Genomic DNA, 15,031 nt, shown 5'->3' with positions numbered 1-15,031 from the left:
GGTGAACAGTGCGATGGCAGCAGAGAGCAGGATAATGCTGTGATTTTTATTATTTTAGGGGCTGGGGTTGAGTGAGGCGGGGATCAGCTAAATGGAAAGAGCAGGGATGGGGGGGTGAGAGGGATGGGGTAGGGGGGCAGAGCGTGAGAAGGGCAGGTGTGAAATTAAGCTGTGGTGAAAAGACCATGAGGCCAGGAAAAGGTTGGTGCAAACAGCCTGTGATGCAGAACTCAGGAAGTCCAGTCAAACCTGTAGCTAGATCTTCAACTGTCAAGAGGATCCGAACTCCCTGCATTAGGAGCCAGCCAGGAGGGGCAGAAGCAGCCCTTGTCAAGGCTTTGTGACGCTAGGCAGACTTCCTAACATGTATCTATTGGTGCCCCCCTGTCCACTGCAGTGTTCGCTCTGCTGTGCTCTCAGATGGGTTAGGGAGAGCGCTTCCCCCTTGCACTGCGACACGCTTGGAGAGAGTCACCCGTGCAACTGATTTGTTCTGGGGTGAGGCTTTCTCCCCTTCTTCCCCCCCACCCCTCAAAAGCTAATTGTGGGTCTTCTGTGCCGTTGTCTGAGGCCTGACCCATGACAGACTGTCAGTCACAAGAGAGGGGGCTTGTCATGCCCATTTTAAAGATCTAAAGTGTCAAACCAGTAGTAAATTCCTGGCCTCAGCTGGTAGCAAGTTGAACAGTCTGGGGGCGGGGGGCGTTTTCTTGTTCCTTTTTCAGTAAGCACTACTGTCTGCAGAAGGCATCCCCTAGGGAATGGGGTTGGGGGCAGGGCGGCAGCATAGGTGCATACTCCAGGCTGAGACTGAAGGCTGCATGAATCGTGCATCACTAGAAGTACTAGCTACAGCAGCGTTTAGTGGGGAAGCGGGTAGGCACCACATGGCCCAAGTGCTAGGGACTCTCATGCTAGCTGGCTTTCCTCTCCAGTGAACATCCCCCCCACCACACACACACACACCCCAAGAATCTGGCTTTCATTCTGCAGAGTAAATGACTGGGGATCATACAAAGAAGCAAGTTTGAGCCATGCCATGGGAAAACAGCCATCCCATTGATGTTCTCTACCTAGTGCACAGTGTCCTGATAGAGGCAGATCCGTCTGTAGAACAATGGGAACGCACTCCCGCCTGGCAGCAGCCTCCACACAATCTTCCCTTTAAATACACAGAAGACGATGACAGAAGCATCAGCTGCTCAATGAAAAATCTGATTGGAGGGTTGGAGGTTTAGTCTTTGCTGGGAAACTCCATGGTACAGATGGTGGTTCTGCTGCTGCAAGCAGATTCAGAGGGGCTCTGGCCCTTTCCAGTGCGAGGGATATCAGGAAGTTAGGAGGGGGTGAAGGAGCCAAAGGGTGCAACGGGCAGGGTGCAGGAAGCAGAGGTGTGAGGGAGGAGATGGGGTGAGTTAGGCAGAGTCTGGAGAGAGGAGGAGATATGGAAGGAGTGGAGATCACTGAAGGCATCTGAGGGGGACGAGGTGGGTGGACATGGTCAGTGTTGCTCCGGGGGGGCGGGGGGGGATCTTGACTGTGGCATTTGGAGAGTGGAGAACTGAGGCACTGGAGGTGTTTGCAGTGGCCGAGTCAAGGATTGACGGGCTTTAGCAGTAAGGCTAGCTTGTTGCCAGAACAGAGCCTGGCTGGCAGGGGAGAGGAGAGGAGACTCCGGGCCCTCCTAGAGGGTCTGGGTGGATATGTCTGAAGCCGCTAAAGAGGAAATACAATAAATCTGGGAAGCACAAAGTAAACGTGAAAGAAGCAGTGACACGTGACGTGATCCCGTCTTGCTCGCTAGTCGTGGTAGTGCTGCATGGTTGCTGATAGCTGCATGTCTCCTTGTCGCATAGAGTACTCCATCCCTGTGCACAAGTACTTCTTCCCATTCATCTTCATGCTGGGAATGTTCCTGTGGTCCTTAATAGAGTATCTCATCCATCGCTTTCTCTTCCACATGAAGCCACCTGCTAGTAACTATTATCTCATCACACTGCATTTCTTGTTGCATGGCCAGCATCACAAGGTGAGTAGTGCTCACCCCTGCTTGCAATGTAGGGAGTGGCACAACAGATCTCTGGAGAGAACAACCTCAGACATGGGAATTAGTCATGCATGTCAGCGTGATTTGTGGCATCTCTCTGATTAGGAAAGGAGCACCACCCAGTGCTATTAGATTTGCCAGAGCAACAGCCTTGCCACGAAAGCTAAAATTCAAGGTCTGACCGAAGTTGCGGAGCCGTGCTTAGACACGCACAGGACCAGCTCCAGTGGCAGCCTGCCAGTCTCTTGGCACATGGCATGGCAAGCCATATGCAGCAAGACGCCAGATGTAGGGGCATTTGCCTAGAATTTCTCAATGGTGACTGCAAACGCTTTAGCGAAGGCTGCTGACGCAGGGTTGTGTTTCTCAATGACTCAAAGCAGGGTGAGGTGCTACATCCCTTCTACAACAGTAGATGCTTTAGCACTAGTGATGGGAAATGCAGAAGCCCTGAGACTTGTTGGGTAACTAGAAATTGGGTGAGTTGATTTGTGAATGTAATATCCCAAATCCATGAATGCGGTGCCAGCTTCTTGGCTGGAGGAAATCAACATCACTCGACTGGCCCAGCTCCTTTGAGCTCAATCTGCACTGGGTAGGGGTCTGACCAGGTTGAAACTTAGATGGTTAAAAGTAGCTTTTAACAAACTTACCCTTCTGTGGGCACCTGAGCTGCCTTGGCAACCTCTAGCTCTGTTAGGGTTGGGAACAGTGGCAAAGTAGCTTTAGAAGTGGCCACTGCTGCAACTAGAAGAACTCTAACCCCCTGAAAGGTGGAGCTGGCCGTCGTAGCCAACCTAACATGCCAACAGGCGCTTGTAGATGCTTCTGACATTGCTTGGAAGCTCACTCATAATGCCTTAAACACAGCTCCTTTGACTGGTCAGAGGTTCCACAATAGCTGTTTGTAGACCCCGAGAGCAGAGGCAGACGTATTTGTAGCTTCTGATCTGATGGTAATTGTTCACATTGCCCCCTCTCTCTCTGGGTCACGTGAACCAGGAGAGTATCGCACCTGGGTTCCTTAAACACGCTAGGAACTCATCTTGTCCATTGTACTTCTCTGCCTCCAGTCTCCGTTTGACAGCTCCCGTCTGGTCTTCCCTCCTGTGCCTGCATCGCTGGTGATTGGGTTTTTCTACACCCTCTTGCGCCTGCTTCTGCCTGAAGCCGTTGGCATGTCCATGTTTGTCGGCGGGCTGTTTGGTTATGTTGTCTACGACATGACTCATTACTACCTGCACTACGGCTCGCCAGAGAAAGGCACCTACCTGTATGGGCTGAAGGCTTATCACGTGAAGCACCACTTCGAACACCAAAAATCAGGTACCTGCCCCTTTCTCTTCCTTCCTGCTGCCCCCTCAGAACAGACATGTGACCGGCGAACACTGGTGACCCCTGGGGAGCTGAGACAGCAGGTCAGACTGTGCTCGTTAGGGCTGCATCATCCATGCCTTGGGGCGTGTGGTGACGTGTCTCTGAACCATCATTTGTCTCATAACCCACCCCAGGCTTTGCTCTTCTCCTCTGAGTCAGCTGGAGCTCCGCTCCTGTGCGCATAAATCTCCTGGAGACTTAAAACTGGGCCCATGCTTTTAATCACAAGGGCCTGACTGTCTAAATGTGGCCTTGGGCACCGAAAAAGAAAAAAGTGCCCTGATCCTCACATATGTTGAGCCGTGGCAGCCCCTCCCAAGGACAAGAAAAGCTGCAAGTTCTCAGCAACCACTTATTGTGGTGCCTAAACATGGCCTTGGGTACCTAAAGTTAGGCCCGTCTGATTAAAAGCCTGCTCCCAGTTTTGAGTTCCCAGGAGGTTTACGCATGCAGCGGAGAAGATCCAGCCTGGCGGTAATGGCACAGACGTGTACGCCACCCCAATGTGGCTTTGTAAATGGTGGTGGTGTGTTCTCTTGTCAGTCTCTGTTTTCCTCCAGTTACTGTCTGACATTTGAAGAAAGTGTGGGACGCTTTTCCCCCTCTTGATTCACTTTCTTCAAACTTTTTGTTAATCAGGGGGGCTGAAATCAGGCTCAGGAAATTCCAGTGCATATGGCTGACTACTGAGCCTTAACTCTGCCCCGTTTGTATGTGCCTTGATTAAGGCAAGTTGTGTACTTGAGTCAGGAAACTTACTTCGATTTATTAAATGTGCAGATTTAATACTCTACAATCACATACCAACATATACAAAAAATTAATTTGAATCAGTTGCAAACAGATGCTTCCTAGTCTACCAAGAATCCTATTTCAGAGCCATTTACATTTGAAACAAACCTTAACTACTTCCTTGTGTGTGCAGACATAGGTAACGGGGACTGTGCACAGATGCACATGTGTACCTGAAACAGCGGTGGCTCCAGGCACCAGTTCTCCAAGTGCGTGCCTAGGGCGGCAAGCTGCAGGGGGCGGCCTGCTGGTCACTGTAAGGGTAGCCGTCAGGCTGTGGATTTGGCGGCAGTTTGGTGGCGGGTACGCCAAAGCCGTGGGACCGGCGGACCTCCCACAGGCAGGCCACCGAAGGCTGCCTGAGTGCTGTGCTTGGGGCAGCAAAAAAGCTAGAGCCACCCCTGACCGGAAATTGTAGAAGGTTTTTCCTTGTGACCAGAACACTAGTATGTGAGATGAAGTTGAGCTTGTGAGATTCTATTGGTGCATGAGGGCAGAGTTAAAGTGGTGCGTTCAGCCATGACTTCTGAACGTGGGAGGATTTTAAGGCTGTAAATAAAGCTATGGTAATGTAGAGGCTGGGTGGATTTAAATAATCACAGAATCCTAGAATGTCAGGGTTGGAAGGGACCTCAGGAGGTATCTAGTCCAACCCCCTTCTCAAAGCAGGACCAATCCCCAACTAAATCATCCCAGCCAGGGCTTTGTCAAGCCTGACCTTAAAAACCTCTAAGGAAGGAGATTCCACCACCTCCCTAGGGAACCCATTCCAGTGCTTCACCACCCTCCTAGTGAAAAAGAGTTTCTTAATATCCAACCTAAATCTCCCCCACTGCAACGTGAGACCGTTACTCCTTGTTCTGTCATCTGCCACCACTGAGAACAGCTGAGCTCCATCCTCTTTGGAACCCCCCTTCAGGTAGCTGAAGGCTGCTATCAAACCCCCCTCACTCTTCTCTTCTGCAGACTAAATAACTCCAGTTCCCTCATCCTCCCCTCATAAGTCATGTGCCCCAGCCCCCTAATCATTTTCATTGCCCTCCACTGGACTCTCTCCAATTTATCCTCATGCCTTCTGTAGTGAAGGGACCAAAACAGGACAGAATACTCCAGATGTGGCCTAACCAGTGTTGAATAGAGGAGAATAATCACTTCCCTCGATCTGCTGGCAATGGACCTACTAATGCAGCCCAATATGCTGTTGGCCTTCTTGGCAACAAGGGCACACTGCTGACTCATACAGCTTCTCATCTACTGTAATCCCCAGGTCCTTTTCTGCAGAACTGCTGCTTAGCCAGTCGGTCCCCAGCCTGTAACGGTGCCTGGGATTCTTCCTTCCTAAGTGCAGGACTCTGCACTTGTCCTTGTTGTCGAACTTCATCAGATTTCTTTTGGCACAATCCTCTAATTTGTCTAGGTTCCTCTGTATCCTATCCCTATCCTCTAGCGTATCTACCATTCCTCCCAGTTTAGTGTCATCTGCAAATTTGCTGAAGGTGCAATTAATCCCATCATCCAGATCATTAATGAAGATGCTGAACAAAACCAGCCCCAGAACCGACCCTCTGGGGCACTGCTCTTGATACTGGCTGCCGACTAGATATGGAGCGATTTGATCACTACCCATTGAGTGCGACAATCTAGCCAGTTTTCTGTCTACCTTATAGTCCATTCATCTGGCCCATACTACTTTAACTTGCTGTCAAGAATACTGTGGGAGACCGTATCAAAAGCTTTGCTAAAGTCAAGATACATCACATCCACTGCTTTCCCCATATTCACAGAGCCAGTTATCTCCTCATACAAGGCAATCAGGTAGGTTAGGCATGACTTGCCCTTGGTGAATCCATGTTGACTGTTCCTGATCACCTTCCTCTCCTCCAAATGCTTCAAAATGGGTTCCTTGAGGACCTGCTCTATGATTTTGCCAGGGATTGAAGTGTGGCTGCCAGTCTGTAGTTCCTCAGGTTTTCTTTCTTCCCTTTTTAAAGATGTCACTACATTTGCCTTTTTCCAATTGTCCGGGACCTCCCCTGATCGCCACGAGTTTTCAAAGATAATGGCCAATGGCTCTGCAATCACATCAGCCAACTCCCTCAGCACCCTCGGATGCATTAGATCTGGACCCATGGACTTGTGCACGTCCAGCTTTTCTAAATAGTCCTTAACCTGTTCTTTCACCACTGAGGGCTGCTCACCTCCTCCCTATACTGTGCTGCCCAGTTCAGTAGTCTGGGAGCTGACTTTGTCTGTGAAAACCAAGGCAAAAAAAGCATTGAGTACTTCAGCTTTTTCCACATCATCTGTCACTAGGTTGCCTCCCCCATTTAGTAAAGGACCCACACTTTCCCTGACCACCACCTTGCTGCTAACATGCCTGTAGAAACCCTTCCTGTTACCCTTCACATCCCTTGCTAGCTGCAACTCCAGTTGTGTTTTGGCCTTCCTGATTACACCCCTGCATGCTCGAGCAATATTTTTATACTCCTCCCTAGTCATCTGTCCAAATTTCCACTTCTTGTAAGCTTCCTTTTTGAGTTTAAGCTCACCAAAGATTTCACTGTTAAGCCGCTGATCGCCTGCCATATTTGCTATTTTTTCTGCGCTTCGGGATGGTTTGTTCTGGCACCCCTGATCAGGCTTTTTTAAAATACAGCCAGCTCTCCTGGACTCCTTTCCCCCTCATATTAGCTTCCCAGGGGATCCTGCCCTTCAGCTCCCTAAGGGAGTCAGTCTGCTTTTCTGAAGTTCAGGGTCCGTATTTTGCTACGCTCCTTTCTTCCTTTTGTCAGGATCCTGAACTCAACTATCTCATTGTCACTGCTGCCTAGGTTGCCACCCACTTCTACTTCCCCTGCCAATTCTTCCCTGTTTGTAAGCAGTAAGTCAAGAGGAGCACGGCCCCTAGTCGGTTCCTCCAGCGTTTGTACCAGAAAGTTGTCCCCAACACTCTCCAGAAACTTCCTGGATTGTCTGTGCATTGCTGTATTGCTCTCCCAGCATGTCAGGGTAACTGAAGTCCCCCATTAGAACCAGAGCCTGTGACCTGGAAACTTCAATTAGTTGTCCGAAGAAAGCCTCATCTACCTCATCCTCCTGGTCTGGTGGTCTAGCACACGCCCACCACGACATCACCCTTGTTGCTCTCGCCTCTAACATTAACCCAAAGACTCTCAACAGGCTTTTCTCCAGTTTCAAACTGGAGCGCTGAGCAATCACACCGCTCTTACTTACAATGCAGCTCCTCCACCCTTCGTCCCATACCTGACCTTCCTGAACAGTTTATACCATCCATGACAGCGCTCCAGTCATGTGAGTTACCCCACCAAGTCTCTTGTTATTCCAATTACATCATAGTTCCTTGATTGTGCCAGGACCTCCAGTTCTCACTGCTTGTTTCCCAGGCTTCTTGCGTTCGTGTACCTACACCTAAGATAACTAGCTGATTGCCCTACTTTCTCAGTATGAATCAGGAGGCTTCCATCTTGTACCCTCCTCCTTGTGTTTCCTCCCGATATCCCACTCCCCAACTTACCTCTGGGTTTAGGTCACCATCTCCCAGCGAACCTAGTTTAAACCCTCCTCACTAGGTTAGCCAGCCTGCCTGCGAAGATGCTCTTACCTCTCTCCGTTAGGTGGAGCCTATCTCTTCTTAGCAATCCTTCTTCTTCCTGGAACAGCATCCCAGAATCCAAAGCCCTCTCACCGACACCACCTGCATAACCACGCATTCACCTCCACAATTCCCAGGTCCCTACTTGGGTCTTTTTCCTTCAACAGGGAGGATGGACGAGAACACAACTTGCACCTCAAACTCCTTTATCCTTCTTCCCAGAGCCACGTAGTCTGCAGTGATCTGCTCAAGGTCAATTCTTAGCAATATCACTGGTGCCCACATGGAGAAGCAGGAGGGGGTAGTGGTCTGAGGGCTTGATCAGTCTTGGCAAACACTCCATCACATCCTGGATTCTAGCTCCAGGCAAGCAGCACACTTCTTTGTTCCTCTTTATTAGAAACTTAAGCCATCTAGTCAGCTGCAGCTCTGCAATGGCTTGACAGGTATGTGGGTGGGAAAATCTAGGTGCTGAGAAGTGAGTCCAAACCTTTGAAGAAGTGGCTGCTGCTTTCTGAATTGGCACTAAAATGCAGCAGTGCTAAGGGCACTGTCCCCCTGAGCTTGTAGCCTTTCTGATGGGGTGTAATGCAAGTCCTGACTACTTCTGGTAATTAAAGTGCCTGTTTAAATGTTAGGCAGGGGTCAGGGTGTTGGCTCCAATGACCTGTTAAAACTCCCCTGTCATGCTAAATTTCCACCTGTACCTTTTTGCTTGGGTTTTTGTAGAGTTCGCTTCCTGCTAAACTGCTGTGTGCATCTGCTGCTGCACTCTCTTCCTCAGAGGTGGCTGCATTTCAGTGGTGGGAGAAGTAATTGTGGCTTCTGCAATCCTCAACAAATTTTTGTTAAAAGCTCCGAGATATGTCTATTCTGAGCACTCCTTAGAGTGACATGTTGAGCACATACACTGAATGCCCAGCTAGCCCAAGTACAAAGAGCAGTGTAGATGCTTCCAGTGCCGGAGCATTTCCTCGCTACCTCCCCCATGCCAGAGCCTTTCACTGACACATGTAGCTACGCATCACAGTGTGGTGTGTAACTACACATACCCGACGTGCTGCTGCCAGTGGGGTGCACTGTTGATGTACCCTGCCACTGTTTCATTAGGGTGAAAAGTTCTTACAGAAATGAAAGCTCAGATTTACCTGCGGCATGGAGTGTGAGGCTTATATCTATGGGCGTTGCCTAGCCAGCATTATCTGACCAGCCCTGGGCTCTTGGCATCTTCCTCTTCCATTAGCCACTGAGGATGTGCTCCCTGAGCTGCCTCCAGACTATGCAGATGGAGAGGCACATCCCAAATGCCTCAGGCTGGTGGAAAGGTCAGGATCCAGGATACCCCTTTCCGCTTCTCCAGTGATCATTGGCTCAGGAGCACAATGGTTATCTCCATTTTCCAGACAGGGAAACTGAGGCACACTGGGATTAAGTGACTTTCCCAAGGCTACACTGTCACCAAAGAACAGGCACCCTAAAACCATGCTGATAAGTCTACATCCAACCTCTGAGGAGAGGGTGAGGTCTCCAAACAAGCATATCTTTCTGCCTGGTTTCCTAGGAGAAAAGTGCTGTGTGTAGGTAGCTTTTGTTGTCATGAATGCAGGATAGCTTGGCTGTCAAACACTTTCTCCTCCCACAGGCAGGCAGCCTTTGTTCTGTTCTGTTCTCTTCTCTTCTCCTAAGGGAATGGATTTCTCTGTGCCATGCAACGCTCGCAGTCTGGGACTGGTTCTAGAGGAGACCTGGGTTCTTCAGGCTGGCAAGGGTTGGCTGTGTTAATGGTGACACGTTTGGGGCCCAGAGGGAGGGAGCTGGTCCCGCCTCTGCTTCTCATTGCATGGTTGCTTTTAGTCTCTGAAGTGCATAAAAACCCTCCGGCTTTCCCCAGGAATTCATGCAATTCCCTGGAAATGCTCTGCCCCTCCCGCCTTCTTGGAAAAGCTACTAAAGGCCAGTGCGGGGTTTTTAAAAACTCTCTCACTTCTTACCAGTGTGTCTCTTTCAAATGGAACGATTCCATAGATCAAAGGTATTCCTCCCCGTCTGCAAGGCATTAGTCCCTTATATGCCCTGCTCCACTGGGAGTGGTGGGGGGCGTGGAGGCCTAGCACTGTGCAAGAGCCCAGTGCAGAATATTCATTGGGTATTGTGGGTAACCATGCCACAGAAGGGTTGCTAGCCGGTATCCAGGTCCGTGCTACTGGATCAAGCACATACCCAGGGTCCCCAGCGGGCTCATTGGCCTGGAGCATGGGAGGAGCTGTGCTAAATTTAATATCTTCAAATGCAAAATGAGCAAACACTCTGGAGGGTGCCCAAGAGCTCTGCTGTGCTCAGGAAAGGAGCAATGACCCTTGGAGCAGCACTCAACGGCGCTCAGACATGCCTGCTTTGGAGGGCTGGGGGGCACTAGCGCTCGTGCAGTTTTCTGAGCCATGGCACCTTTTCCCACCATTGTGAGTGCAGCAGCTGATGCACACAGCAGTTTAGGCAGGAAGTGAACACTACAAAACCCAGCTGAATATGCAGGTGGAAATTTAGCATGACAGACAGGTGCAGAGAGCTTGTTGCCACAGCTTCCCTCACTGTTCATGCTGAATGTCTAGCTGGGGGGAGATGCAGCCAATTCCGTAATGTTCTCCCTCCCTCTGCCTGAGCCAGGAAAACCCCTTCCAGACAGGAGCCGCCCATACAGTGCCTGTGCCAGGTGACCATTCTCTGGGAATGCCCAGACCTGGCACCAGCTCTCCCTCATGCTGCCAAGTCCCAAGAGCAAGGGGAATCTCCTGAACCTTGCACTGTGTCAGAGAAGTCTCAGGCTGCCAGCTGCTCCTAGGTGGCTCACACTTGGGGGCTGAGGTGTGTAGGCCCGAATCTCCTCCCATCGCCTTGGTGGCCCAGCACTTCGGTTGTTACTTGCCTCAGAATCCGCTGGTGGCTGCAGTTAGTCTAAATTCACCTCTGGGAAGCAGCAGCGTTCCAGCCAGAATGCAGCTGGCGTGCAGTCACCGTACAATGACCTGGCTGGCTGTGCTCCCTGGGTGTCTCCGCTCTCACTGACTGAGGCAGGAGGAGAGGGGTGGGGGTCTAATGGGCAGGACGCCGGACAGGGCCAATTCCCAGTTCAGCCCCAGCGGGACCATGGGCGAGTTCCTAACTCTAGCCTGTGCCTCCCCGGCTGTAGAATGGGGACCCTTCCCCACCGCTCAGGCTCCATTACTGACGGTGAGGTGCTCGGACAGGAAATGATGAAGGCCATATAAGACAGATCAGGGGACCATTTTTTGAATGCCAATTCACACAGCCTCTCTCTCTCTTTTTCCCTCCCCCCACCCCGTCACCCCCACAAGGCTTTGGCATCACCAGCCGATTTTGGGACCATCCATTTAAAACACTAATCCCAGAGGAAACCTTTGAGAAAGAGGATTAACATCCGTGGCTCCCCTGCTTGGCATCTGGCTCCTGTGTCCCTGGTGTGTCACGCTGCCACCTCCCCTTCCACCAGCACATGACGTTGTGCGGGGGGGGGCGTCCACCTTTGCAGAACTGAATGACTAGGGGTAAAGGCCCCTTGACCACGGAGGGAGAACTCTGCTCTGTGTTGCTGGCTTCTGTCACTCTGACCTCACGGCCTCTGCCCAGCTCCTGAGAGGCAGCGGCGCCTGTGAGTTAAAGGCAGGTATTTCTCCCAAGAGGGATCTACACAGTGTTCTCTAATGATGCCACTCAGCGTGGAGCAGTAACTTTGTGTGTTTGCAGTGAGTCCGCCAGGAGAAGAGGTGGCTGCTATGTAAGTGCTCTGGGTTTCTTTGCTCTGAGCTCATCAGCAAGGAGGGAGGAAGGAATGGGGACAAGAACTAACTGCCAAGTCATGAGCTGCATCTAAACCATCCTTGCAACCTGTGTTGTAAACACCAGAGCAGGCTGCAACCAGCTCCGGGGGGGAGCTGCAGCTCAGGGAGACTTCAGATCCCATGATGCACTAAATTCTGCATCCGACTGTCCTGGCCCAGTGCTGAACTGGCTGCTCTGGTCAAGAGGAAGCATTGCATGCTGGGACCTGTATTCTCTATGGGTGGCATCTCCCCATTCCAGATGGGAAAGGGGAGTGTGGGCCTTAGGGGAAGACTCGGCAGGCAGCCATATGCATCTCCGCTGTTGGCACTGGAGTGAAGAGATGGATGCTTCAGCTCTCCAAATGCCAGGGGCTGGCCCCACTCCCAAGGGCTTGTTAATTCCAAGTAAAGCATGGCAGTACACAGAGGAGGAGGGGCTGCCGCTCTGTTGGACACTGGCTTCCCAGCCAGCTCGACAATTGGGGCCCAGTGGGAGGTGAGGACCCTATGCTGCCATTTGTCCTCCAGTGCATTAGCTGTGCAGTCAGAATCCTGCCCAGCCAGCGCACATACACGTTAGGTACAAAGCTTTTGGCTTTGGTGCCAGATGGCAAAATCGTGCCTGCGACACTGTCCCCCCTTGGAACCAGCCTGTCCATCATGGCCCTTGCTCTGTATGCCGGAGAAGGTGCATGGCTGCAGCACCAAAACCCTGCAGACCGCAACCCCTTCCTGAGGGGTTGCCTGCCCTTCGGAGGGCAGAGTATCCCGGCTCACTGCACTGCCAGTCTGACGCATCTCCTGCTTTGGTGTCTGAGTGGAGAGAAGCCTGTGGCTGAAGGGAGCTCTCTGGGCTCAGCGGGCAGAGGGAGTGGAATTGCAGCAATGATGCTCCGGTTTCTGCCCCTGCTCAGGCCCCTTCCCTCTGTCTAGGGGTGGGGGTAGGATATCTGTTCTCCCTGCCCCAACTTAAATCCTTGCAACAGCCAAAGCGAAGGACAGTGCCTGTCCAGGCCAGACCCACTGGAAGCTAGGAGTCCCTGAGTCCAGGGAGGAGGAGGGTGCTGCAGTGAATGGCCGCCCTAGGGCCTGCTGGGAGCAGAATTCCCTCCTTTCCCATCTGATCTTCCCAGTTCTGGGGCCATGGGCTTTCCTCTGGGGCTCCAGAATGGCCGTGTCCTTCCTGGCTAGGTGGGGTGTTTTGAACATGGATGCCGGTGACTCCAGGAGCCACTAAGGGCCCCTCTGAGCCAGGCTGAGCTCTTGGGCCACGGCACGGCCTGCAGAACCGAAACTTCCCTTCCAGCTCTGTCGGAGATGGGCAACACCCACTGTATCCTGCCTCCATTGGCCCTGCCTGTTCTGCCCAGCGTCTGGCACTGGTGGCTGAGTGCAGACACGGGTGGGGCACTGGGACTCCCTGATGGGCGCTCTGTGCTGTGGCACACCTCTGGGCCTGTTGGCTCCCTTGTAGAAGAGGAAAATGGTGCTGCTGTCTTTAATTTTCCTCCCCTCTTTCCCGTTGGCTCTCAGTTCCATGCTTTTACCTGCCCCCTCCTGTAAGGTGGGAGGAGAGGGGTGAGGGAAATGAGAAGGAGCTTGTTTGGCTTGGTCATCTGGCAACAAAGCAAGTGATGGAGCCAGCAGTCTTTGCCAGGGCTCTCCTGAGTCCTACCCCAAGACCCTTCTTATGCGTCTGCTGCCGGCAGGTTCGGAAGCATCTGGCTCACACCCTGCCCCTCATGAGATTCAGGTCTTACAATAGCAGAGGTGCCATCTGCTTTCTCTGTGAGTGCCACCTGTGGCCAGTCCTATCCTGGAGAGACACACCAGCTGAGCGAGTGCTCAGATTTCCAGAAGTCTCGCTCCCCTTAGAACTAGCTTAACATCTGGCGCTGCTACATCCTAGGTTTGGGGCCAGGGGACTCTGAGAACTCTGCTCTTCTCAGGGTGGGCCAGAGTGTCCACAGCTGATTCCCCAAGGTAGGGGATTCTTGGATCCCCAGACTTTCCTTCCCCTCCCCCATGGTGGGCCACTGATACACAGGTGGAATCTGCTGCACAGCAGGCCCTGATAGATGAAGTGGCAAATGTGCCCCCACCCCACACTTCCTGCCCTCCCCTTCTTGGGGCTGCTGCAGGCATTCCCACTCTTTCTGCTCCTCCTCGGCTGGCAGTGTTCTCTAGCTCTTTCTCTGCCTTGCCAGCCCAGCAGTCTCCTGCTGCTCTCCGGGTCCCCTTGCCATGCGTCTCCTTCTCAAATTCAGCACCTTGCTCCACAGCTTGGGGAAAGAGCACGCACCCGCTGGAGCATCCACAGTGTAGCTAGCTGCCTCCACAAGATGGCACTGACTGCTCCCTTGAGGAGACTGTGTTCATATGGGGTCCAGTCCCCCCCCACCACGTCAGAATCTGGGCCATTGTTGTTAAGCATCGTGCAGTGTTCATGACTTTTGATGTTAAATAAGCTCCTTGAGTCTGGAAGCTGCTGCTAACATGCTTGCCACAAACCTTCAGCTGACTAACCCCTGGACATACGACAGCTCCTGTACTGCAAACTAGGCCGTGCCCTGGCACTACCTTCCCCACCCCAAGATCTGAGGCATGTAGCACTTGTGACATTGACCAGATCACTTCAGAGGGGTTTTTTTTCCAAGTCACCCCCCTAAGCTGGGATCTGGGGTGGATTCCAGCTGTGGGGGGGAGTTGCTTGGGGAGCCCAGCTGAGCCAGGAGTAAGGCTCTTGCAGTTTTGTGTCTTGCCGCCTTCTAACCCAGTGTACAATATCTTTTTTGCCAGATTTATCCTGTTAATGTTTTTTGTAGACATTGGCTACTTAAAACTTAAACTCCAATGAACATAATTGCTAAGAGGCCTCTTATTTTTGATGATCCTATGATTTGTTTTTCCCTAATGTCTACTGCTGACATTGAAAGGTTTGAAATAAAATTATCCATAAAACTGTAGACGTGACATAATTGTAAATAAACTGTATATTTTGAGAAAAAATTGTTTAGAAGTGTGTGGAAGTTTTCATACGTCTTGGGATGCTCTCAGCCCGGAGGGGGGCACCTAGACTGGTTTACCTTAACAAGAGACCACACCCAAGCCTGAAGCCCCATGATGTCCCATCTACCTGTGGTTCCTAGCTACCAGTGCTGGCGCATGGTTTCAGATGCCTCCAGTCAGGCAGTTCTAGAAGGAATTTCCCATGACTTTTTCCCTGCTTCACCATCTTCCATCTCTGTCCCTTGAGCCAAGGCAGAGCGCTCAGCCATAGCACCTGCAGGGCAGCAGCTCTTAGCAAAGCTGGGGAAACTGAATGTCCTACAGACTTCTGGGCATCCCCATTGGCCATGAATT

The 15,031-nt window shown here is 51.7% G+C and overlaps 1 protein-coding gene across 1 annotated transcript in view; it reads left to right on the top strand.

Annotated features, from left to right (window-relative positions):
* The window catches only part of FA2H (fatty acid 2-hydroxylase), a 75,706-nt gene extending 61,054 nt beyond the window's left edge, over positions 1-14,652 (top strand). Inside the window, exons 5-7 of the mRNA XM_050922430.1 lie at positions 1,857-2,029; positions 3,121-3,373; positions 11,183-14,652. Of these exons, the coding sequence (XP_050778387.1) occupies positions 1,857-2,029; positions 3,121-3,373; positions 11,183-11,262 (506 nt within the window). The 3' untranslated portion in view covers positions 11,263-14,652. The remainder of the gene's footprint in view (positions 1-1,856; positions 2,030-3,120; positions 3,374-11,182) is intronic.
* Positions 14,653-15,031: the final 379 nt, after the last annotated feature.

This window comes from Gopherus flavomarginatus, chromosome 14 (assembly GCF_025201925.1).
Source record: "Gopherus flavomarginatus isolate rGopFla2 chromosome 14, rGopFla2.mat.asm, whole genome shotgun sequence".
Taxonomy (NCBI): Eukaryota; Metazoa; Chordata; order Testudines; family Testudinidae; genus Gopherus; species Gopherus flavomarginatus.
The sequence above is the reverse complement of the archived record's forward strand: the minus strand, read 5'-3'. Positions and strand labels throughout refer to the sequence as shown.